The sequence below is a fragment of the Centroberyx gerrardi genome, chromosome 14 (assembly GCF_048128805.1).
Source record: "Centroberyx gerrardi isolate f3 chromosome 14, fCenGer3.hap1.cur.20231027, whole genome shotgun sequence".
Taxonomy (NCBI): domain Eukaryota; kingdom Metazoa; phylum Chordata; class Actinopteri; order Beryciformes; family Berycidae; genus Centroberyx; species Centroberyx gerrardi.
In genome coordinates, this window is record NC_136010.1 from 18,955,812 (window position 1) to 18,981,570 (window position 25,759).

The following is a 25,759-nucleotide window of genomic DNA, read 5'->3' on the forward strand; positions in this document are numbered from 1 at the left end:
AAGCGGGCGACTCTGTGGGGTCTGACTGGGTTCAGTACGCATATGAACCTCTTCAGATCGACGTCAGCCCACTGGGAAAGTACACACAGTTTTGGTGCTAGGAAGTTCCACTCAGGGGCGTCTCCTGTTACCGTCAAAGCAAATTAAGTGAAACATACATGTCTGGTCTGTCTACATGGTAGAGCTAATACATGCTGTCAGAAAGTTTTTGTGTAGGTGTATACAGAGGCTAACTTTGTAGACTTATTGAAGAATGATCACCCACCAACATATTAATTTAGTGCCTCAAGTGAGTTATGAAATACTTCCTTATATATCAAACTTACTTATACATGAAATTGAATTTGAATGGGGTAAATAGTAGAGAATTAGATATTGAATGTCTCCATCTAGTGGCACTATTTAAAACAAAACTGAATATGTAAGCACAGTCAACATGTGTTTATATCGAATATTTCAACCAATAGAATACTTTGAAATTGCAAAAATAAAAGCTACATGACAAGATATTATTTTAGAAAAAATGCAGACACAAATTTGAACATATATATTTTTTATTCATATATATATAATAAATTTCTATGTACAATTTATTCCTCTTTTGTAAAGAAACAAAATTAAAGAGAAAGCTTTGATTGCAAACAGTGTTTCATACTAAAGGGAGGGAGAGAGAAAATGGAAAAGTGCTCAAATAATTAGTGAGTGCGTTGCAAGTTCTTTCTCACTTGTTGTATTTTAAGTAGATACAATAGGGTTTTGCCGTTGTTACGCAAGAAGTTCAGAATCTGGAGGCCAGGGTTCCCCTTAAAGTCACTTTTTTGAAGTCAGTTCATAGAAGTGTCTGATGATAATTGTAGATAGATCGAGATCAAAGACATTTCCTACAATGTAAAGAACTACCCACCACACAATGTGAGGCTTTGGTTTTCGTCACACTGATTTTTATCTAAGCTCACACACGCTACAAAGGAGACATCCATGGTGCTTTTAGCAAACTGGTTGTCCCAATTCAACCCATTAAGTTTGCCTTCAAAGCTGTGGTGGGCACCCACTGTTTGCAATCCTGTATGCAAGTTTATTTGCTTACTAGGATATTAAATTTGTTCACAACAAAATGTTATGAATGTCAGGGTTCAATAACTGACAGGAATAATGATACATTCGACAAAGCACAGCTAGGACAGTGGTAACTGGCCACTGATTCACAAAGGGTGATGTCTGATTGTCTGTCAGTCAGCCATAGTAGACAAAGTATGACACCATCAATGCAACATGATCACATAAATAACATCACAAAAATCATCCAGTGTACGGATTCTTCCTTTAGAACATTGGCAAGGGGTAAGACCCCAAAAAATTGTAATACTTAAAACAAAATTCATCAATAAAATTTCTCTCCTTTAAAGCAGTTGAGACAGTCATGCAATATGCAGCCTAGTTAAACTAATGGCTGGCTACAGGGCCTCCCTTATGAAGTTGAAGAAATCCAAGGACTGTCAACTGACCAAGGTTAGCGTTTACTAGTTGGCAGGTAAGAGCTTAATATGCCACGGGCGGAGCCACAGCATACAGGAAAATAGGTCAATAAGGGCCAGAGGTTTGGTGTGATGTGCCAAATCTTCGCAGCATGTGCGGAGGAGATGAGCCAGGAGATCCAGTCTGAGTCCTGGGCCCAGAGACAGCTTCCTCAGTCCGGGCTGTAGTTTTAGGTCTGGGTCTGGGCCTGGGCCTGGGGGATTGAGATCCAGGCCCAGCCAGCTTAAAGGTCTTGCAGAACAGAAAAGATTCTAGGCAGAGTACACACTCCCGAGAATGTCCGTGTGGCAGCTTTAAAGGATCACCACATTGAATACCACTCACATTTCACAAACTGTACACGTCACGTCAATACAAAAGAGGGTTTTTAGCCACAGAGGACCCGTGCTTTTGTGTGTGAGAGGATTCCCTCCTGTTGTGCTCTTGCTGCCCATATTCCTTTGCTTAGACATCAGAGGGACCGCTGTTATAGCAGAGGGTGGAGGGCCAGGGTCTACATTCTGAACTCGGGGGCAGTCAGCGGCAAACAGGGTTTAGAGGAAAGAGAGAAGGGGCTGAGCGGGTCAGGGAGAATTGTTTTGTGCTCGATGAGTTTTGAAGGCACTGTCCTGTCACATGATGTCAACAAAGAACTCGCAGGGATTGCCCATAGCGTGCTGGAAGGACTGGCGACTGGCGGTGAGCTCAGGGGGAACGGCCGCTAGCTCTCTCCCAGGAGGGGCTCCGGGGGGTGTGCTGCTGCTGACTGAGGTCTTGGGGGCCAGACGGGCCAGACAGTAAGGGGGAGGCAAGCCTGGGGGGCCATAGGAGGAGGCGTGGCTTCGCTCGCTGTGGGCACAGGAGCCAGGCCCTGGCTGGGTGAAGGGGGCGTGGTTGTAGGTGAAGGAGGCGTGGCTGTGCTGCGAGAGAGTGTGGCTCCTGTGAGACTGAGTGTGACTGAAGCTTGTTCGGGCGTGGCTGTGGCTGGAGAGGGCGTGGCTGTGATGGCTCATTTGGCTGGCGGACCGATCACCGCGCCTCCCTCCGCGGACACCTGGCTCGGATTCGCTGCATGTCGACCTGTGGCCCTTCTCCTGTGGGGAGGAGCGTCTGCCTTTCCCTGCGCTGGGGTTGGATCCACTGCTTCGGCTTCCTGCGGAGAGGAAAGAAAAACACAGACATTTTAGCTTGGCCATCTACAGTATATGCACACCTAATACAATTAATACACAGTCAGCAGCAACTCCAACTCATCAGCTACGGCTGATTCAGACCAGCTGAATTTGCTATTGATTAACATGGAGGCAGAAGGTCACACTTTAAACAAAAACATTATAAAAGCTTAATGAAGCTTTCATGAACCACAACAGACATTGTACATCAGTTTTCAGGTGAGAGATCTTTTGTGCTACATACAGTAAAGCTAATGAATGCTGTAAAATACATTTTGCACTTTGTTTAAGGTGTGACTAGATATTATTTTCTTATGCAATCCAGAAGAGTCAGCAGTCAAGGGCAAACACATGATTGTCTCAAAGGCTTCTTCCCCATGTTCCAACTGCAGTAACTGAGGCCAAGCGTCTCCTCTGATGTTCATAAAACACTGAAACATTCACAGAGTATAAATATAAGAATGATACACCTGCATCAGAAACACGCCGTACTACTGAATAATACAGAATATCCAAACAGATTCAAGATTCTGATTTTAAAAAAGTGAGTTACATTCACTTTTTTGTCAATTTAGCTTTAAATGTGTGTTAGTGTCACATCTCACTGTCAGCAATTCACACTGGTGGCATGTTGATAGAGGTGTACCACACTGTTGCGAAATCAAACATCCCACGCCTCCTCTTCCGCAATGAGCCCAACAGTACTGGGTAAAGTGGTGCATGATTGCCCCCTATCAGTGAGAATGATAGCACAAGCCTTGGAGTGATCATCCTGCATCATGCACCTCGCTCACTGCGGTCCCAGCACAGTACGAATGCATGCCCAGAGGTGCAGAGAGGGAGAATGGACGGTCAGGAGAGCCACACACTGCTCCAGGTACAGTGACACGGACATACACACGGACAGACTCGGAGGAAGACGCATGGGAGGGGCGGAGGAAAAAAAAACCTTAAAGCTATGGCAGGTGGAGAATGTTGAGGGCATTGAGGCCAAGAGAGAGAGAGAAAGAGAGAGAGCGAGAGAGATAGAAAGAGAGCAGGAGAGAGGGGGGGGAATTAGACAAGAATGAAGAAGATGAATTGAGAGACAAATAGAGAGAGCAAAAGAAAGAGAGCAGCAGAGGAGGAGAGGGGGTTAGCTGGCTTACCGGTTCCCCCAGTGTCCTGGGACTACCTCCTCCTTCAGTCTACCGTTGCCCAGCAGAAACAGAGGGAACAACAGAATTACACACACCTCCCAGCCCAGCCCTTCCCACGCTACCTACTGTATTCCACCTCTACTGCATCTAGCCCATAGCTAGTGGTACGCCTATGGCTATTATTGGCCCTTCTGTTCTCAAAAAGCTAAAAAAAAAAGACAAAAAAAGCAAACACTGTACAATAAAAAACCATGGAGCCACGGAGGAACTCCCCTTCAAAAATGCAAAAACCCATACATGCACTCATTCGCACAGTCAGGCAGACACAACATTGCAAACTAATGCATGTCTGGAAATGCCAAAAGAAACAATCTAACTTTAAATTACAAAAAAATACAAAAATACGTCATATTCTAAAATACATGACTATTCTTATCTTTTTTTCAATCTCTCTCCTCCCAAGTTTCAAAGGTTGCAGACATCCAACTGAAAGAATGACCACTGGCTGAAAACAAACAAACATGACAATGTCTGGATGAATTACTCAAAATGATAAAAATAAGACTGACATAATGGTAACATGTGACTTACGACTATTTGTCTGGACTAATTTAAATCATTATAAATCCTATACTACCGCCACACTACCAGCACCACCCACCTACATAAGTACAATAAACACCCACAGTGCCACTCTCCCTCAATGCAGATGTCAAAAACCATGCAGTAGCAACACAGCGCACTATCACGTTTGATTCAAAATCAAAACAAAAGATCATTCAAGAATTGATGGAGAAGGATGGACTTGGTATTGATCATTTCAAGCTGGCAATTTGTAATCACATGGTTGATCGGGTTTTATGGAGTACACACCCAGTACTGCAGAGCTGTCCGCTGCATGACTCAAGATGCTCATGATTGACCTTGACAATACAGGACGGTTTTTAGAAGACACATTATGGAAATATGCAATCCAATGTCAACTTACAACCCAGAAGTCCAAAAAAAAGCTAAAACAAAATGAGTCAGACACTAATAGATACTGACCTAATATGCCAAGAATACTTAGATCAGGGATAATGTCATGTTGCATGTTGAGTCAAATTATCACATCACATCAATTAATGAAAAGCTGATGGAAAACTCAAAGGCTCCACAGCCCGCCTACCCCCCCGCCCCACCCCGCCCATCGCTCACCCTCGCTGTGCTGGCTGCCTGCGCTCCCACTGTGGAAACTGTGGCACGGGTCTGAATATCCTGGCGGGAAGCTGGGGGGTGCGGAGGGAAAGGGAGGGTAGGGGAATGGCTGGCCGCCCAGGGGCCAGGGGTTGCTGGTGGGAGGGAGCGGTGCCAGGGTGTCCTGCTCAGAGCCTCCACCGCTGGAGCCCTCGTTCAGGTTGAGTGATGCCATGTCTTATTGGAGGGGAAAAAGAGCCAGAGAAAGAGAGAGAGGGGGAGAGAGATTTTAGCACAATCCTTCTATTCATAAAAGAGCCATCACAGGACAGAAACGGCTGTATTATCAACAGATGGAGACGGGCGGTGGTGCGGTACTTTGGCAGAGGTCCCCGAAGGTGTAGTAGCACTGTTCAGAGAAGGTGATCTTGTTGACAGTGTGCCTCAGGTAGCCGTGCTTCAGCAGACTGCTCGCGTACTTCCTCGCATCCCGCCGGTCCTTGAATCCTTCTACTCTGGAGTACAGCCAGTCCACCACGTCCGCACCTGATGCAGCAACACACACACAGACAAACATCTAGTCTGCTGCTCTCACATATTGGGCAGATACTAAAAATGCTGCTGATAAGCATAAGAACCACAGTGGCTGCAGTTAGATGAGCAGCTATAGCACAGTAGCAAGATCACTGTAGGGTGGAATAAGGTGCAAAAGGATTTAATGCCAAAACTGCGCACATTACTGTTCTGTCCTCAGACTTATCTTATGTTGTAACAAAAAAACAATTAGCAATACTTTTAGCTCAAATGAGTTGCCATTTCAGCCCATAGACAGCTTAAAAATAGGCTGATATATGTTTCCTAATATTTAGGATGCTAATAAATTGCCTGCTCAAAAAGAGAGTAAGAAATACACTTTTTGATACATAAGTGCTATTTAATTACTTCAATGAAAATAAAAATCTCTTTGAGAAGGCTTTATCTAGTGAATATTTCATCATCTTATCATCTTAAATAATTTATAAACAAGTAGTAAGTCTACTGTACATTAGGGATGTTTTCAAGAAGCACTGAAATTCCCATTTCCCAGTTAACCTGGCAAACTGGTGCATTATTCAACATATTCTGACACCAACGTTCAGAGCAGTGCGCACACAACACAGATCTGAATATGACTTATCATTCCCATTATGCAACTAACTCTAAATCTTAGCTTGGAAGACTAACAAGGACACACTGTGTCACGGATGCTAAGCACCCAGTTCAGCAGTATTGCAGACCAAACAATGCTTCTCAGATGCTGTATGCCATGCTTTCTAATGGACACTAGGATAGGCTAACCGTGAGTGAGTGAGTGAATAAATGTGCTCTGCAGCCATGAGGTGCTTTGCATCTAAAAAGTCTTGTAACAAGTATTTAATTTTCTGTGTTCCCAAGCCCTTCTCACCAATGACAGCGTTGGCGATGGTGATCTTCAGCCACATCCTGTCTCGAATCTCTAGACCAGAGTCAGGCAGCTGCATCACCTTGACGATGGTTGCCATGTCCGTCTTACTTGCAGATAGAGGCAAGTCATCAAATTCTGGGAGGGAGAAGCGTTTGTGAGAAAATATTGAAAAAGCACAACTTTCAAAGTATTTTTAAAATGCTGTATGGTTGTCATTGCATACACACTACAGTCAAGAAGTAGTGTATGTGTCATAGTGTGTGTGTGTGGTGGTGTTGTCTTTACCGTAGTGTGGGTAAGGTCCTGTCAGGGCGGTGGTGTGGGAGATCCAGGCTGCAGGGTCAATAGGCCTCACTGGCTCAGCTGGACAGACAAACATTAAGGCACTTTTGATAAATGATACAGTAACAGCCATCATCAGGTAAAACCTGGTCGAGGCCACGGCATTAGTTACACTGCTTCAGATTTATGTAATGAGAATAAGTTTGGTTTATAAGATAATTGATGCATGAGCTAAGGATAATTAGGCATGTTATCCATCTGTAGGAGAGCCATGACACTGATACAGCACTTGTTTTTGTCTTACCGCGAGGGATGGTGAAGTAGCTTCGCGGGGATGGGTCCCAGCACTTGGCAACAGTAAGACTAATAGGACTGGGGAAGAAATATAAAGATAATCAGCTTAAATACAGATCTTTAGCTTGACAGTAAAGAGCAATGTTTGGTTGAGCCCAAACAACAGAATAGATGGTAGTGAAAGTATGACTTTGTACTGCACAGCGGTCAATCGCATCAAAGCTGCCTAGCGTATATCAATTCTACTGATCCAATCATCCCGGTCAGAGATCAACTGTTGGGACACACTAATACGGTCTGGACTGTACGCTTTACAGAATCATACTATTGCTAAATAAGCTTTTCTGTAATACTTTAAGTCCTTCAGATACCCATGCAGCATCCTATGATAGTATCCCATTTATGTGTTAGTGGGGAGTGGAGTTACGTTTTCTGCATAATAATCTTCCAAAGCGGAGAATCAAATGCTCATGACGCTCAGGAGTTTCTCTGAGCGAGTTGTGTGTGTAACTCACTGCTCTCCTTACCCAGTTTTGGAAACAATCTCTCGGAGGATCCTCACAGCGTCATCGTTGCTCATGTTCTCAAAGTTCACGTCGTTCACCTGGTTGGCACACCGCAAATTAATCAACATTACATCAAATGACATCACATACAGTGTATTTTTATATCTGTTTATGCACTTGTACAGTACACAAGTTAATCTCTGCAGTGCTGTTAGGCTTTCAGAAGCCTGTAAATCCTAAGCTGCTTTCTGCAGTATACACGGCCAAAGTAAAAAGTACATTGTTGAATGTTGGGGCAACAACAAATACTTATCAGCCACCATGTGTGTAACAGTGGGTGTAGCCATAGAGCCCAGCCATACAGAGATCAAAGAGAGGCAACAACAGGAAGGAAAAGGAGAGGCAAAATTACAACTTCTACAAAAGAGGGAGGTGAATAGGACATTATGGATATTAATAGGTCACAAAACCTCAGACAGAAATCCAGTGACCATTCCCATAATGTTTAACTTTCACACTGTACAAGCAGCAGTATCCTAAAGAATCTGGCAAATCCCATGGCATTTTTCGTCATTGCACCATTACACTGCGCTATTTTCCACTAAAATACATGCATGGCGGAAATTCATAGTGTTGAATATGAATTCTGTAAGGGTTAGTGTACCTGGAGGAGCATGTCCCCTGGCTCTATTCTGCCGTCAGCCGCCACAGCTCCTCCCTTCATGATGGAGCCGATGTAGATGCCGCCGTCTCCCCGGTCGTTACTCTGACCGACAATACTGATACCCAAAAAGTTGTACTTCTCTGTCAGGAAAGAAGAGAGAAAGAGAGGAATGAGGAAGATCGGAGCAAAAATTTGAATGGTCGTAAGTCTATATTTAACATAATCTCTCTCTATATACATATAAATATATAAATGCATTGAGAGGTAGAGGGTTTACCCATGTTGAGCGTGACGGTGATGATGTTGAGGCTCATAGTGGAGTCTGTGATACTGCTGAAGGATGAAGACTGGAAAGGCAGCAGGTGGATATAATGAGAAAAAGTCATAGTGGCACAAAGTCTATATCAATCAGCCGTCTCATCTGTTTCTCACACTCAGCGTCCAACACAATTTCACCAGGTAGCAGTGACGAAGTATGGAAGAGGGGCTCACCCGGTCTATTTTGGCCACTTTGTGCCTCCGTCGGCGTCGTTTGTGTCTGCGCATCAGCTGAGAAGAGGAACTCTGTTCTGTGGAGCTACTGAGTCTGAAACACAGAGGGAAAAGAACGATATGAGGAGAAAGAAAAATGGCATAGAAGAAAAAGTAAAGAGGGTAAAAGCAGAGTATGGTCAGGACAATGGGAAATTGTTTTTTGTTGTTAGATTAGATTAGATTAGATTAGATTAGATTAGATTAGATTAGATTAGATTAAATGAAACTTCAATGATCCCTGTGGGGAAATTGGGCCGTTGGGACAGCAAGTAGTAATAGGATACATCAAAGAAGAATAGGATATAAATAAGAAGGTAAAATTACGATTGCATACAATTCCAATACTCAACTATTGTGAGGAATGAACAGAATATATGGATGAAAATGTCCAGGAAAAGTATGGATTCAAGCATTAAAACTATGTGCAAAACAGCAGCAGTAGTATCAGCAGCAGCAGAATTTACTCAGACATAAAGACAAAGAGATTTGTGCATTATGGAAAAGGTGGAGAATTATAAAAGAAAATATCATTATATAACAATGAGAGGAATAAGCCATGCATATGTACAGAAAAGACTCGGCCCCCTGTAGACCTGTTAAAGTCAATACGAGTACATTTTTGTTGCATGTGTATACCTTTGTGTATGTCTTGTTAGTCTTGTTTTGTTTTTTTATGTACTGAAAATCAATACGTAGATTTAGAAACAAGAGACAGCTACTGAATAAAGTGGCTGGATGGAGGAGGAGGACAGGGAGAGATGTGAGGCAGTACGTTACCTGCTAGCATCCTCATCCTCCTCACTATCGACAAAGGAGCTGGACTCCAGCTCGCTGCTCATCACCGAGGCGCTGTCGTAACCCATGGCTGAGTCTCTCGCCGTGCGCTCTGATTTAGAATGACCGTTGATGCGAGGGACTGGAGAAGGGAAACAACAGAACAGCAGTGAGTCAGACATGAGGTCGGGTTGCTCATCGAGGGGTCAGATCAGAACGAGAGAGGGAGAGAGCGTGGAGGGAGTGGAGGAGTTAGTGAGAGCGGCTGAACTGGAAGGGGATCATAGTCGTCTCAGCTACAGAGACAGAGACAACAAAAGAGCTTCTCTCTCTGATACCTCTGGAAGACTTTGGCATTATTGTAAACAGGAACTGAGGTCTCAACTGAAAGGCACACTTTACACCAGTTTAAGAGTGTATCGCATGACAAGTAAAGCATCAACAATGGTTTTGGCTTGTAGAAGATTACAACATGTGAGGTAGAAATCATAATGAAGCAAAAAATACAAACTGGACAAAATAACACACTTATTGGCATTACTTAAGATACATATTCTACACAGTACAAGATTTTCTACACAGTAAATGTACACCGTTCAACATGAATTCACCTCCTAACAGAAAGATATCAACCAAAACAATCATAGCTGTATCCCAGATTCCCAACACTTTACCCTGTCCATCTCCATACGTACATTGCCAGGGAGGCGGTGCTGTCTCAGGGTGACAGCGGATTGGCTGGAAAGGTCTGGTAAGGCGAAGAGGGCGTGGCCGAGAGAGTGTTCGCCGGGAGCAAGCAAAACATTCCAGCAATGTGGTAGTTCCCATAGCTAGCTCCGCCCAGAAGGTGCTCAAATGAAAGCTAAGCTACTGTGTATCGGCACTCATTCAGATGAGTGACATTCCTACTGTCAGGATTCACTCAAACATATTTTCTCACACACTCCAACGACTCCCACACTGGCAAACTATTGAGTGCACAGGTCAAGTAAGCCAGATCTGAATCTGTGTCTGCCTGGAGCCTGTGTCTTTGTGCTGTGCTCCGTCTGTCCTAGTCCCTCTCTAAAACCCAGCCTGAGCCCCAGACTGTCTCTGCCCGCCGGCTGGCTTCTGACAGGCTCCACAGCTTATCTACAATAGAGGCAGTGACAAAAACAGGGAATGAGCATAAAGATACTCTGTGAGCAGGAACAAGTGAGAAAACGAGAAGTGAGCACTTTGACTCAGCGGCAACTTTACTTTTTGTCTAGACATGTGCAACTTGAAACATCACCTACCCATAATAATCAATCCCTTTCAAAAGTTGTTACGTTATAAAGTAGGTCTACTATATTCGTTGCAATAAATTTCATACATTTTTACGGACCAAGTTTGCACAGTGCTCCAACTTAGCGCCAAGCCTGGCTTACAATCATCATTAGATCAATTAGACTGGAGGACTTCCTCAATTTCATTAACTAGGATCCACATCACCCTATAGAAACTCACAAGTACAAACAAACTGTCTACTCAGTGCAAAACAAGAACCCTTCTATTTTAACTTATTTGAATTTCCAGAATAGCAATGAGTGCATCAGAATCACACAGCAATAAATAAATTAAACTAACCACAAATGTCATCGCATGTATCTCACATCCTCAAATGTCAGATACCATCAACATAAAAAAACCCAGAACGAATCCTGTCGTCTCTCTCACCACAGCCACAGCCGACAGAGTGCCTTCATCCGACGCACAGAAACTGGGCTGACTGAGAGAGAGCAGAAAGTATTACCTCCTCCCTCCCTCCCATGGCACGCGACTATAGAATGTCTGCTAATCTGCCTCTGACCAATCAGATGTCAGTATTCCGCAAAATAGAGAGAGAGAGAGTCCAGAGATAATATGGGATTTGAGACGATGTGCTGTCCTGTCTCTGCTTCAGGTGAAAACACCATCAGGTTATTAGAGGACCAAAGGCTTTTCGCAGCATCGCGGCACAACAAAGATTTTGAGACACTTTTTGTGATTGTGCACCACAGAGGACAGTTAAGTTCACCAGCTGCATTTGCGCTTTGTGTTAATACATTAATACAAGCATAAGTGCTTAGGCTTACCATGTCTGTTTTGACCTTGGCCTTGAAATCCAGGCGGGGTTGAACAGAATAATGTTTAATACAATAGCTAATGCTATTTTGTGTATTAAGTATTTTGTTCTGGAGTTTACCCATTGAATATTGGAGTCAAAACTGGCTTGCCTCGGGTGCTTATGTACAGCAGAAAACGTGTCAGTTGGTTCACCCCCCCCCCCCCCCCTCCACTTGTCCCAGAACAGGTAAGATACAGAACACCTGGCGGCCCTGAAACAGATCCTATCCCATAATTCCATGCTGCCCTCAGGGTCCTCCACCTGTCCACCCTCCTAAAATTTTCAACCGCTGCATTATTCATCCATTCACGCTCACACATAACAGCACAGAAAGAAGAGAACAAGGGATATGTTTACCAGGGGTTGAGCACTTTAATTCAGCCTGCTCTGTTCACTGTAAAACAGCGAGCATTCACTCCGAGGCAGAATCACTTCAAGCGTGCATATAATGTGACAGGGGAATTCCTGCTGCTGATGCTGCAGGCAGGCGGGCAGGTAAAGAGGCGGGGCCACTGGCTCCTCCTTCATGTGTCCTTACATCCCGGGCCTTGTACCCATGATACACTATAGCAGCCGCTACACAAATCCAACCAAATTGAATTAGATTACATTGGGCCATGTAAGCCAGATTTATGAGCCATGAAACTGCTTGTTCACCAAGAGGGACACTCCCAATTCCCCTGATGTTTTCACTTAATTAGAGCTAACAAACTAGCGGGTGAATGCAGGGAGGAAGCAGATAAACAGTGTATGTGTGTGTGTGTGAGAGAGAGAGAGAGAGAGAGAGAAAGCGAGAGAGAGAACAAGATAGAGAGTCTCTGTATGTGTGTGCATATTTGTGGGTATGATTGCAGAGATAGTGAGAATGACTTGAGACTTAACCCTGACACAAATCTCCATTCTTTGCCTTCTGTGCGATAGCGTCTGATTTGTGACAAGGTCAAATGAATATGGAGGAGAATGGAGGACAGACGCAAAGTTCCCTAGGCCAGACTATTTTTCTGCTCCACCCATGAAACAACAGATGTGCACTAGGCAGTTAGCGACAGTGGATTTGACATGGGCAATATGCCTTGGTCCGAGTCACGAGCGAACAAATACGATGCGCAAGAGTGCGATCACGATGAAACGAATGGATATGAAAATGGCGTTATTCTGCTGAGATACATTTCTCATATTCAGTTAGTTCCCTGTTTCCAGTGTGACACATTTACGGCTCTCTCCCTACCACCTCAACCTGATGCTGTAGTCTGTGATACTAATTGCACCACATAAATTAATGAGTATTTGGTTAATGAGCCTGGAGCGCAGGATCCAAACATCCACGCTTGCTGTGAAGAGGGGATGAGGGGAGGAGAGATAGAGAAGCAGAGAGAGAGAGAGAGAGAGAGAAGAGAGAGAGATAAAGAACTGGCGTTGCTGTAGGCATGGAGGAAAAACAAGCGCAGACAGCAGGCACTAGAAGCTGCTGGTTTATTACTTCCTGGCATAAAACCAACCGATATTGCCAAAAACTAGAGACAGTGACAAGAATGAATTGGAGTGGATATCTCAAAGAGGAATCGTGTCAATCATGTTCTTGAATGCAGATCACAAAATATAGTGCAGCTATTGCAGGTAGGAATATGCTGCTAACACACTACTGTATTTTCACTGCAGCACCAGCGTACCCGGCTCTCTGTTTTGGAGAGCAGAGACATGTGATGGTACCTGGCAGGCCCTCATCCTGAAAATAGCAAGTCTGTAAAGCAAGGAGTTCCTCTGAAGGAGCGGAGAGGAAGCCATCCTTCTACCAAAGTGACCTTAATAGAATTTACTGCAGTCAAGCGCCATAACACCTCAGTGAGCTAAATAATACAGCAGATGCGTTTACAGTTGATTAAGGTTCTCAAGGGCTGACTCACTCTTTCCCATGTTCCCGCTTTTTTTGTACAGAACTTGTCTACGTGCAGAGAGAGCAGAAATATCCAAACAATTACTTTCCCCAACAGGTAAAATGTACATGGCTGCATTCAGATCTCAACAATAGGCAGCAACAGGTCTGCCTCGGGTATTTCAGAACACTAGTGTCTTCTAACAATGAATGATCATCCTGTAGGACTGGAGTGCAACTACCAAGTGGAAAACAGCCTCTGACCATAAACCTGAGCTGCACACGGGAACCAGGAGAAGAAGAAGAGTTATTGGGAAAGACAGAGAACGCCAGAAGCAATCTTTGTCGTGTGGCAAAATCAGGTACTGTTTACCACCTCGCTTACTGTTACCTAGCATCAGGATATCTATGTGATTCTTGCTCTCAAGTAAACTAAAAGCTCAACATGCGCCTTGCGATCCCTGGGGGGCTTTTCCTTCCCTGTCTGCTGTCTGTCCACTGTTTTGGGTGAGTGAACGGAGCAAAATAAGTGTTTGGAGGCACTGAAATGCGATAACGTAGAAATGACAGGAAAATAGCAATTTAAGAACCGTCCGCTCCTTGCAGATGATACTCACGCTCGGTCTCTCTCGCTCTTCTCCGTGCACGCTCTCGCTCACGCTCTCTACGGTGGCTCAGGAGGGACTCTGTGCCCGTCTCTGTGTCCAGGCCGTCTCGACTGCTCACCGCATTGGCACTACAATACACACATCGGAAAACTTCAGTCAGATTCATAATGATGTACAAAACACACTCTCTCTCTCTCTCTCTCCCTCTCTCTCTCACACATACACACACACACACACACACACACACACAAACACACACAGTGGTCCCAAATAATTCTGTAGCCAGCCTCTTACCCACACTCCCAAATTATCCCCTGCTACAATATACCTCTGTCTGTCATAATATCTGTTCGGTTGCCACTCAACCTTAGGGGAATATGCAACTCATATTATGACTCTGCTTCAAATTCAATCCCTCTGGCCAAAATAGCAGTTTCATTGTTGTGTGGTATGTGATGTGTTTTTCACTAAGTGTCATTAATGACCAGATACCCTGAGAGGGAGCCATTCTGGACAATACTAGCATTAATGAGTCCTATTGAAAGCCCAGATGGTGCCTGTAGCATGATGGAGAGAGAGAGAGAGAGAGAGAGAGAGAGAGAGAGAGAGAGAGAGAAAACAGACAGAAAAGACAGAATGACAGTGAAAAGGGGGGAAGTGGTAGATCAGGTGTGGGCTGAGCAATAAGCAGGCCTGTGTGTTTGGGATCTGGGAGGAGTCTGGGGGTTCTGGAGGGGCTCGAGGGCAGATTGTTATTCTGTCAGAGGGCTGGAGAGGCTGTGGCCTCAGGCACCAGGGTTAAGGGACTTAAACAGCCACCGGGCACCAAAGAAACCTGAGGCCGGTGAGAACACTGCTCAACCCTGTCTATCTGTCACACACACTTAGGCATGTAGGCTACATGTACCTCACACCTGCATAAACACTCACACATACAGACACGCATGCACACACAAGCGCAAACACATTCATGCATCCATGTGCACACATGTTCAAAGGGCAGCGCTCATATCCAAACAGTGTCATATATATTCATATTGTATATAAACAAAGCAAAAGTAAACATGGAGCATAAAAACACACATAATAATGCCACAAAACACTCTAAAACTATATCTATAACTAACAAACACGGGCACAAACATCATCCTGCAGGGGGTTTAAAAAGCTACCGTCTCGCACACCTCCGTGGCAACGTGCAGATGATCAATGCAAATTAAAAACACAAGAGGAGACAGGCTGCTGTGTCTGCTATGTTCACTCAGCGGGATAAAGTGCTCAACGAGGCATGCTTACATGTTCCTGCATCTGAGTCCTAATGGGTGCACCTGGGCTGGGCTTCACTAACATGGGCCGGTGCATGTATGCAAATACCCTGCGCTAAAAACAGCACTTTGTCACTGGTGCAAGACGTGAAGAGGCATAGTTTGGCTATACTGCTAATAGTGACTGGAAGGCTAGATGCGGTGGTGACTGCCTGTCTGTCTGTCTGTCTGTCTGTGGTCTGTCTGTGGCTGCTGTCCAGCCGGGCGGGAGGTCTGCTGATCCGGGGGGAGATTATCCAGGGCGCTAGGCTGCAGCTGTGAACAAATGCCACCCCCCTCCACAACCCCCCTTTCGCTGCCAATCGCCCTCCCCCCTCCCTCCTGGGAAATGGAGATGGGTGCTTTTAATGTCTGTTAATCCGGATTACCGGGCAGAAGCACATCAATTCTGTCCGTTCTCAGCCCAAAACACCTATTCTGCCTGCTCATCAAATACAGCCATTCACACCGACGGACACATGAAATGCATGAATAAAGCACAAAGAGAAAATGAAGTGGTAATAATATTCCAGCTATTTACAGAAAGAGGTAGAGGGTGGAAGACAGGATTCATTTCAGAAAGAGAGGAGGTTCGCTATAGGGAATTCACCACGCTGTTTCTCTGAGAGAAAAGCCTGCCTGTCTGGCTCAAAGAGGGAAAGAGAAAGGGAGAGTGAAGGAGGGAGGGGGAGGGAAATGAGGGGGAGGGAAGTGACGTGGGGTAAGGGGCCCGACGCACTGTCATTTTGCTCCACAAGGTGGCAGTAGTCCCAGTAAAAGAGGGTCCAGGAACAATAAAATCATCAGGCCAGCTGACAGCCAAACAGCAGGGAGCAGCCCGCAGAGGGCAAAAGCGAGCCGAGATGTCAAACAGTGGATAAAGAGATACCCCGAGACATGACAGATTGCATGTTCTCAATATAGAGCCTCAGCCGTATTGCTCTAGTGCTGTAATGGCAACAACCCCAGCCCACTGCCCCCCGGCCCTTCTTGCTATATTTAGATTTGGGCCTTCTCCTTAGCAAGTGCAGTGAGAATCTCTTATCTGCCGGTTTGAAGTCAAAGTCTAGGCTCAGATAACGGTCATAAGGCTGCAGAAAATGCCCTAATTCCTGAGCTTTTAGGCACCAATTTTACACCACACATGGTTGGGCCACATATCCCTTTATTAACAGCTAACCGGGTATGGATGGGTGCTCTTAGGGGCTGAATACAATGGGCCGCATTGAGTGCCAGTATTTCCCTGAAGATGTTTATGCTGTGAAGGCTATTTCTAGAATCAGCAGCACTGGGGGAGTACGCATCATATGGATGTTTACATAGATGAGCGGACTAACGCCTTATTCTACGGCTGGGTGGGCGGGTAGCACTTTGTCTGCGAGCGTGTGGAAATGTACACATACAGTACACACAAGTGAAAGCTAACAAGAATCTATAGAAACACACACACACCCACACACACACACACGTGCACACACTTTTACGCACACTTCACGTCACATTCACACACGGGGCATATATACCACCTACATCTCTTATATGAGCCTGAGTGGGATGAATCTCTCTGATGAGCTATCCAGATTCTGATTAAGCACATATGGCATGCAGTGAAATAAAAAGGTCACCCCTTTGCACAGGACTGTGTGCTTGAATACAACTGCCTGCGTGTCTCTGTGTGTGTAATTGTGCATACAAGACAGCCGTTAATCAGCCTACGTACTGGAAGGAGGGGGGCCGCGAGTCCCCGATGCCGCCTGTTCTCTCCAGGGGAGGGGGCAACTCTGGATGGCTCTCTGTACACTGGGATCCTCCATCAGAGTGGGCACTCTCTGCCAGGACCAACTGAGAAAGAGACGGAGAGAGAGAGAGAGTGAGAGAGAAAAGAAAGCAAAACAAGTTAAAAGACACATGGGAAAGGGACATTTTTTATTATCTAAGAGACATATTCAGCTAGGAAAGACACACAAACAATGATAAATATTTCTTTCAAATGATATAGACCCCATACAGAGCAAGGAGACGTGATCAAAGACAACCTAGACAGACTCTGCGACATTCAAAGATAAACACACAGCGATGGTGGCACCGCAGAGACAGGCACATCCAGTGCATGAGCAGGCATAAGGGAAGGATGCGAAATGAGATGCACCAAGGAGCCCGAGAAATGACTGGTGGCTACGCATAAACAACTTGAGGAACAGAGGCAACGTCATAGAAACCTAGCAGACCACACTGCCTTTACTCTGTTGAGTGTCAGTACAAAGGATGATGTACAATGACCCATAGATACGGCCACTCTCCTTTCATCTGAGTCAGAATAATGAAAGTTAAAGCAGGCTGCCTTGGGAAGACTAATGACAGTGTGGATTATGATTATTCTCCTGGGAGAGGCTAATGTAAGCTTGGGGATTCACAGGTATCACTATGGTAATACACTTTGTCTACCTGTGCCACTGTGCTCTTAAATGAACCCGTGTGCTGCTTTTTTGCTCCAATTCAAAAGACTGAAAGCATTTCAACAGCTGTCTACTTAGAGCTGATTGGCTCTCTGTCTGAGACAAAGAAACGGGTTAACGTTGGGCTGAATTCTCTGCTCCTCAGTTCCCCCGTTTTGTCTCCCAGCAGGCAGCATTATGAAGGAAATATACCTCCATACATAGCATATACTGTATATGCATTAAAATCAGATCACACACATCAAAATTACAGTATTTCTCAGGATTCTTTAGTCCGTTTAAGAGTTGTCGTAAGTAAACATCTGGTTCATAACAGCTGGGGTAAGCTCATAGCCTGAATTTTAGAGCCCAGAAGATAGATGCAGTATGTTCTGTTAAATCATGCATACAGCGATATTTGTGATCTGGATATGAAGATGCATATCTTCGGGGCAGCTGGTTGTTGAGCAGCAGCGTGGCTTAGAGAGTGAGGAGACCATCCTTAAACAAGAGGAACCTGGGTTCAAGTTGCCATATCAGCAAGCATCTGGCCTGCTGAAGTGTCCTTGAGCAAAACACTGAATACCTAGCAGCTCCATTGGCGCTGCTCTGTAGCTGAACCTGACCTCTGACCTCCCTGTAGAGGGAGGCAAGCGAAAACAGAATTTCCCCAGAGGGATCGATAAAGCATCACATTATCATGAACAACACCCAATATAAGCTAGTATCTAGATTAAATGTATGTAGCTCGGCCTGTCATCCAGTCATTCCAGCACCATGTAAAGCCACTGAGGCCCGTTCACATTACAATGATAAGTTCCTCAGCAAAAAGTGAGATAGCGAATTCTATTGAATCCCTTCTTTCTTAGAACTTTCATTTGATTGGTTGAAAATGATTCATCATTGTCTCTACATTCAAAAAATAGATCAAACCAAAAATGTAGTTTTGTAGTCACTGCTGTAGTGGGAACACAGACATTCTATTTACTAAGAATGATTTGAATGTTTTTATAGTTATAGTTACTTCATAATTATCGGTAGATGTGAACGGGCCTTAACTTGTGTCTTGTGATATGACGACAGACCAGTGACAAGGCGCTGTGTAAATCCTCATGAACATGACAGGTAGTATGGTATTTATTCTTTTAGAAGTCAAGCCAGCCACTGCTGACTGCCTTTTATAACAGTGGCTAAGTTCAGCACCTAATGGAATTGCTCACACCTAGTGCTCACATATAGTGCACTTTGCAGCTGAACAGTGAGATTATAGTGAAGAGTGTTTAAAAAGCTGTGTGGAGGCGTTTATATGGCTACATTTACATGATCCATGGGCGCTCCACATATCTTTAGCTAGTACTGAGGCTGCACAGCCAGGCAAGCAGCCAGGAGAGAGGAGCGGCACGGGGGCACCATCCATCTCACTTACCCAGGACACCACTCTCCCGTTGAAGCAGGGCAGCTTGGCGTTGTCATCGGAAATCTCTTCTTTGACAACCCTGGGGGACAGACAGACAGAAACAGTCAGGAGGACACAAGTCAGCTCACACACACATACACTGTACAGCCTGAAGTCACTCTCCTGCTCTGCACAGCTGACACATACTGAGAGACATTCACGCTTTGTAAGTCACATTTTCCACATGGCTTTCGACTGGCTTTACACCCTTGCTAGCATGGGAAAGCCCATTGAGCAGCAGCAGCAATGCCATACTCAGTCTGATTCTCTATCAGTGATTTATGGACATGACTGTCCCTACAGTTACACCAACATGATAGGGCCGCTCAACCTGGCACGGACAGAGGCATAAGTCAGTAATGAATGGGTCTAAATGTAAATCTGTGTGGGTGTGTGCATGCATATGTGTGCATGGTCTATGATCAGCCATGATTGTTTGATGCAATAGGTGCTGCATAGATAGATACATATGTAAATAGATAGACAGACAGATAGTGTGTGTGTGTCTATTTGTCTCAGTGTGTGTATGTGTGCTTGCATGTGTGTCCGTGTGCATGTTTTATGCATGTGTGTGTGTGGATGTGAAAAAGTACAGGGCTGCGACAACAGGGCGTCAAGGCACGGGAGTGTGTATTAATAGAGTGATCCAGTGTGTGAGCCTCCCTCGGTGCGTTCGTCTTTGGCTGTAAATTCCCTACAAAAATACCTCCCAGTTACCCTTTGACCTGCTGGGACACAGTTCAGCAGTAACCAGTCACCACACCTGCTAGGCTCGTGTCACGTAGATCAAGCCCGGAGCTAGCTGAGGGGCGAGAGATGAGCTGGCTAACACCTTGCGCACACACACACACACACACACACACACATGCACACACACTACACATACACAAAACACCCTGATCTATTTACCTGTTAGTGTTATAACTCCCTGTATGACTTTACGTCTGTTGTTTATTTCTTTACTTGCAAAGGAATTTCACAGAATCGGTACAACCAAGAATTTCTGCAACTGAATGGAGATCTCGCATTAGCTACTTGGCTTTGAACACCGTAAATGAAAAGGGAGAGACACGACTTGAGAGCAGCAGGAAAGCCTAAGAAGATTTTATGCAGGGGTGTCTCTGACAGCGGCTTTATAGATTTATAGCTTTTTTTTTTTCCACTTCTTGTTTGCCAGAACTTCGCTGCTACCGAAATGACTCGCCAAGCTGGCTGTGCTTTTGTGCTGCTGCTGCTGCTGCTGCTGCTGCTGCTGCTGTGGGAGCTGTGTTGCTGGGAGTGGTGGACGGAGATAACGTAGCCTTGTGGCTGGAACTGACGACCACAGAGTCTGCTGCTGCGGCCTGTTCCACCTCAGGGAGGAAAAGGGAGGGGAGGCTAGGGGGGGAGGGGGGTGGGGGGTGGGGGGATGACTGTGCCGGCTGCTCGTTAGGTAGGAAGTGTTTGCATCCTCTCTCTCAAGCCGCATGACCAGCTGTAAGGTGACTTGTGAGGATGTGGGAGTGGTCCGTACAAATAAATATCAGCGACGCCTCTTCAGCCTTATAACCCATAATGTTCAATGAGAGGACGGTTGCCAGCTCCACCCACACAGAATACATGCTGCGCACACACTATTTGGCCCCCCCCGCTGTAAAAGAGTATTTTTATGGTTTCTGAAAGAAGTTGCTTGCAAAATGAATCATTTAAATATGTCTCTATCTGTTAAAGGCATTGACTCCAGTGGAACCCAGATACAAATCCAAAGAAAACAGATGACGTCTACAAAACAGGGTGAAGTACGCATGACCTGCATTCTTTTCAGCTTCCATCTGATATCGGGAGCAGCATTAATTCCGGCCTGAACTCTTGACGAGCACGCACACGTACACACACACACACACACATACACACGCACACAATCACAAGCTGTAAGTCCTGTTTAGAGAAGCATGTGTCTGGTCCGGGCTTCTGTCACAACTCTAACTTCTTAGAGCTGACAGCTTAAATAGGTCTTAACAGATTTCACAGGATAATGACACAAGATTTACCCTGGTGATCGCTGAATATTCCACTGCTGGGGATATGTATTTGTGTAGCTGGGGAAGATTAGACGTGTTTGTTTATGCCTTGAGAGACAGAGGAGGGCTGGGTAGTTACAGCATAAACCAGAAACCAGAGGGCAGGAGAGGCCGGCCCACACCGGCCAGTAGTCCAAGGACTTTGGTGGGCTGATGCTACTGATACTGTAAACAGGGAAGCAAAATATTTGTAGCTCAAATAAGATTGTGAATAGGTGTACTTCATTACACTGGGCCCTGACGCACAGTCTCACGCAGTAAACAGTTTTATTCAAACACTCAATATATGATGTAGATGACACATTTAATACTGTAATCATGTGATCTCAACAGCACTGTAATAGCACATAGAGTTGGCCCTTTTTAGTGCTGTTTCACCTGACTATGTCACTATCAATCAAATATGATGTAGCTCCTATCATAGTAAGACCCTTGATGTTTGTCCCATGGCACACAAGTACAGTTTAACCTTCAAATCTGTCACAATCCACAAACATTAAATAACAAAACGCTAATAACAAGTGAGGGAAGGCAAGGGTGCATTTGTGCAAAAAGCTGCAGCTTTTTGTCCTCTAACTACTGTGGCTTAGCATCACTATCTCAGCAGAAGAAAGACCCCCCCTACCAGCCCCCTATTTTCTGAGACACAAACAAGACTGTTTCTTTCAGACCTCAGCTTGGCTGCTTCCTCAGCTCCAGTGTGCCTCTGTGACTAGCATTATAGTGAGGTCTCAAACCCACTCACCACCAGTGGCAATGACAAAACACCATATCATCACCTTGAAGTCTCTGTAAAAGGCAAGTGGGTTGCTTCAAAACAACCCACAGTCTGAATTAACGTCCTGTCTTATGAATATTGATAAATGAATAAATATTATGACAGCCAAACTCTCACAAAACACAGCTGAGATACGAAATGTGCTCAACTCACCTTCTAAATTAGGGACTTAGTAAGCGATCAGCTTGTTGTATGGTTCTGCAGCGTGACCCAAAATGCCACAGCCCATATTTACAATATCCCATGCAATTCTAAAGGGAACAATGAAATTACATGCTCACTGCAGTACAGGGTTATAAACATCACACATGATGCATGATCGCACTGAGGCGTTTTTAGGACAAGCCATTTATAACATTTGTGTGGCCCGCACTTGCAGCGTTGATATGGCCAGCACAAATGCAGTTCGACAATCCCATAAGAAAATGGCTGGTTCCTCCCGCTCGGCAGGGGGTCTACTACAGAGGACCTTGCACTGCTCATTTACATTTCAAACACTGTCTATAACTGCAAGGGATTTGATGTTTTCCCTCTCTGCTCAGCCGTCTTATTTCTCCCTAGCTAATTCTCCAGCAGCCATACTGTCTGTGCTTATGCAGTATGGCCAGCATGGCCACCACAAAGCGCTGCTATCCTCTGTGCCTTTGACTGGATTTGCTTCCATACTGTGCCAATACCATACGGCGCTCACAGAACCCGAATATTCTATCTTAATGACTCAATGACGACGACGCTCACGGAGATGCCTCTATCATCGACGTACTACAATCTGAAAACATATGTGAAAACATATTAGTTTGACAATATCCAATTCATGACATGTGCTTCAACATGCTTTGTTGATGCACATGCAGGAGCCGGTCAGACTCGGCCTACTGTAGCGGCGTATTCAACAACATGGAGCCATGTCCCCATGTTGAGGTTTAAGAGCAAACATGCTTTGTTTGTTTCCATAATCTGCTTGTCGATCACCTGAGGCCCAGCGCGCAGCCCGGCTTGCAGTGCATGAGGGGCAGGAAGCCGGGGCTGGGGACAAAGCAGAGCCTGGCCTGCCACCAGGAAGAGCCAGTTTCCCTCACAAGGTCAGGCTGCTGTGGGAATGTATGACGTTTTTATTCTATAGACACCGCCTGCCTGCCTGCCTCTGCATTTCCTTCACTCATGTTCGAGATTACAGTGCTAGACATTAATGTGCGTGTGTGTGTGTGTGTCTATGTATGAGACATCAGAATGGAATGAGAAACCAACATTGACACAAATATGTCATCCTCAGCAGAGGCCTGATACAACTGGATCTCTGACCAAGAGCTGGAGAAACTAAAAGCTATAGAGCCTATAGCTATGGAGCATTGCAAACCTGGTGTAACTCCTGATAATAAAGACAGGATTATAAAGAGAGAGATAGAGAGACAGAGCTGAGAGAGGATGAGGAAATATTTCAATTATCAAAAAAATTCATAACACCCACGATACAGTAGACAGATAAAGTAGTTCCTCAGTGTAAAATTCATGATAAACAACAAAGTTTTGTTTTAAAAGAATTAATTAATAGTTCTGTTATTAGTTAAGGAAATTCTTTCAGATGCCATGTTGTGTGTTATATTTTGGCCGAATAGCCTATGCTACTACACAATCAGTGGTTAAAGACTTATAGGATATAGTCCTTCAATATTACAATAGAAAATAGGTGAATGTAGTGACTGACTTATTCTATTCTATTCTATTCTATTCTATTATATTAAACGCCTCTTCTACTGATAATAATAATAACATTCTAGAAGAAGAGGATGTGATAGCCTACCTACACTGTGCACCAACTCTGTGTAATAATGTGCCTACTGTATTTCTTGGGACAATAGGCAGGTCGACATGAAAACATTCAAACCTTCCAACCCTTTATTAAACTACATGTACATTTATAGGACAACTTGGGAAAACGAGGTTATGAAGACGCCGAGCAGCGCCGTTTGACAGATCTTGTCCTCTGGGGCAATTAAATGGAAAGTTGGTTACATGCGGTGATTGCATAACTAATAACCACGACAACAACGCTGCCCTGTGTTTTCCATGTTACTTGGGGCTCACCTGCAGTCCATTGTGTGTGTGTGTGTGTGTGTGTGTGTGTGTGTGTGTGTGTGTGTGTGTGTGTGTGTGAGAGAGAGAGAGAGAGAGAGAGAGAGAGAGAGAGAGAGAGAGAGAGAACTTCCTACTGTATCTAATGATCTATCAGTGAAGTATAATGAACCGATGTAAGATTTGAATAGGTCAGTATCTCTTATCGCTTTCATTTTGAGAACAGCATGCTACAATAAACAAACACTGTGGAGAAAAAAAAACAGAGCAATATAAAATCGATAGTGAACTTGAGGTGGCACCCAAGAACATGTGGATGCTTTGTCAACATTGTTCTGACATTTCCATGGATTATTTATAATTTATACATATATCTTGACATTTGTATGTGGAGTATGGGTCTGGCCGTGGAGACGGGCTCCCTGTAATAAACTGAGGGCTGCGTCATTAAGGCTATTGGACAGATCTGGTATCACTTCAAACAGTCTTGTGTCTGCTCCACTGCGCACAGGATAGCCTATAATAATGAACAGGTGCCAGAAGCATGGAAACAGACATGGCACTACTTTGCACACATGTAACAAACGTTGCAGCCTGGATCGTTTGATATCGCCAACCACGGCCTGTAATAAGCTGTTTAAACACACGTTGCAATAATAAATTGCAGCTGAACGAGACGAATAGGCTAATAATAATCACCGACGGTGGCCACTTACCCAAAATCCTGGTCCATCGATTTGAAGAAGAATTTGTAGCTATTGACCGGTCGATTGTTGAGGACATTTTTAAAATCCGCTAAGGTGACTTTCTCCGGAGAAACGGACAATTTCACCAGATAAGGAGTCTCCTCCTCGTCTATGTGATATATTATTTTAGTCTCCGCCATGAGAGTGAGGGGAGGACAATCATTGACACAGGAAAGGAACAAGGGTTGGCAGCGCAATAAACAGGCCTGCTATGTTACCAGCTACCCGTAGAATAACATAACAGCCTTCCCTAATAAATAAACCTGTATACCTCACGATGGGAAATAAATAACCGTGTCTTTGATAAACACAGCGAAAATCCAGACATAATCGCGTTATGAGTGCCTGTATTCCTGCTCCAATGTGTGTCGGTACGGTGGCTCTCTCGGCACTAAAACAGGAAGGGACAGTCCACATCCTTGCGATATGGAGTTGGGAATATTGCTATTTTTCAGTAGGTAATTGCTTGGACAGTGCTGTCATCTAGTGGCGTGTTTGGGCTGTGCGCAGGCCTGTATATCGCCTATACAGCACACACATACTGTACAGCCACAACACGAACAAAGAGGAAGTAGGTCGCCGTGGTAAATCCAGGATATAGTCCTTTTCAAAACAAAATTATACCTCCATACTCTGGCTCAGCTGAATATTACAGTAGAATGCAGGCTTTAACTATTCTATTCTATTCTATTCTATTCTATTCTATTCTATTCTATTCTAGAAAATACGTCTTCTGATGAAAATATACAATTAATATTCTAGAATAAGAAGTTAGATGACCTACCTATGGATACCTGG

General features: G+C 44.6%; 1 protein-coding gene across 1 annotated transcript; it reads right to left on the reverse strand.

Annotated features, from left to right (window-relative positions):
- Nucleotides 1–536: 536 nt before the first annotated feature.
- Nucleotides 537–25,333, reverse strand: LOC139907989 (putative segment polarity protein dishevelled homolog DVL1P1). The gene is made up of 15 exons (XM_078288019.1): nucleotides 24,932–25,333; nucleotides 19,275–19,344; nucleotides 17,134–17,255; nucleotides 14,119–14,237; nucleotides 9,504–9,642; nucleotides 8,685–8,778; nucleotides 8,470–8,539; nucleotides 8,193–8,332; nucleotides 7,550–7,626; nucleotides 7,033–7,100; nucleotides 6,732–6,809; nucleotides 6,447–6,581; nucleotides 5,381–5,548; nucleotides 5,024–5,239; nucleotides 537–2,668 (listed from the first exon to the last, which is right to left on the reverse strand). The coding sequence occupies exons 1-15, from the start codon at nucleotides 25,099–25,101 to the stop codon at nucleotides 2,148–2,150; spliced, it is 2,187 nt and encodes a 728-aa protein (XP_078144145.1). The 5' UTR covers nucleotides 25,102–25,333; the 3' UTR covers nucleotides 537–2,147.
- Between the last annotated feature and the right edge of the window lie 426 nt (nucleotides 25,334–25,759).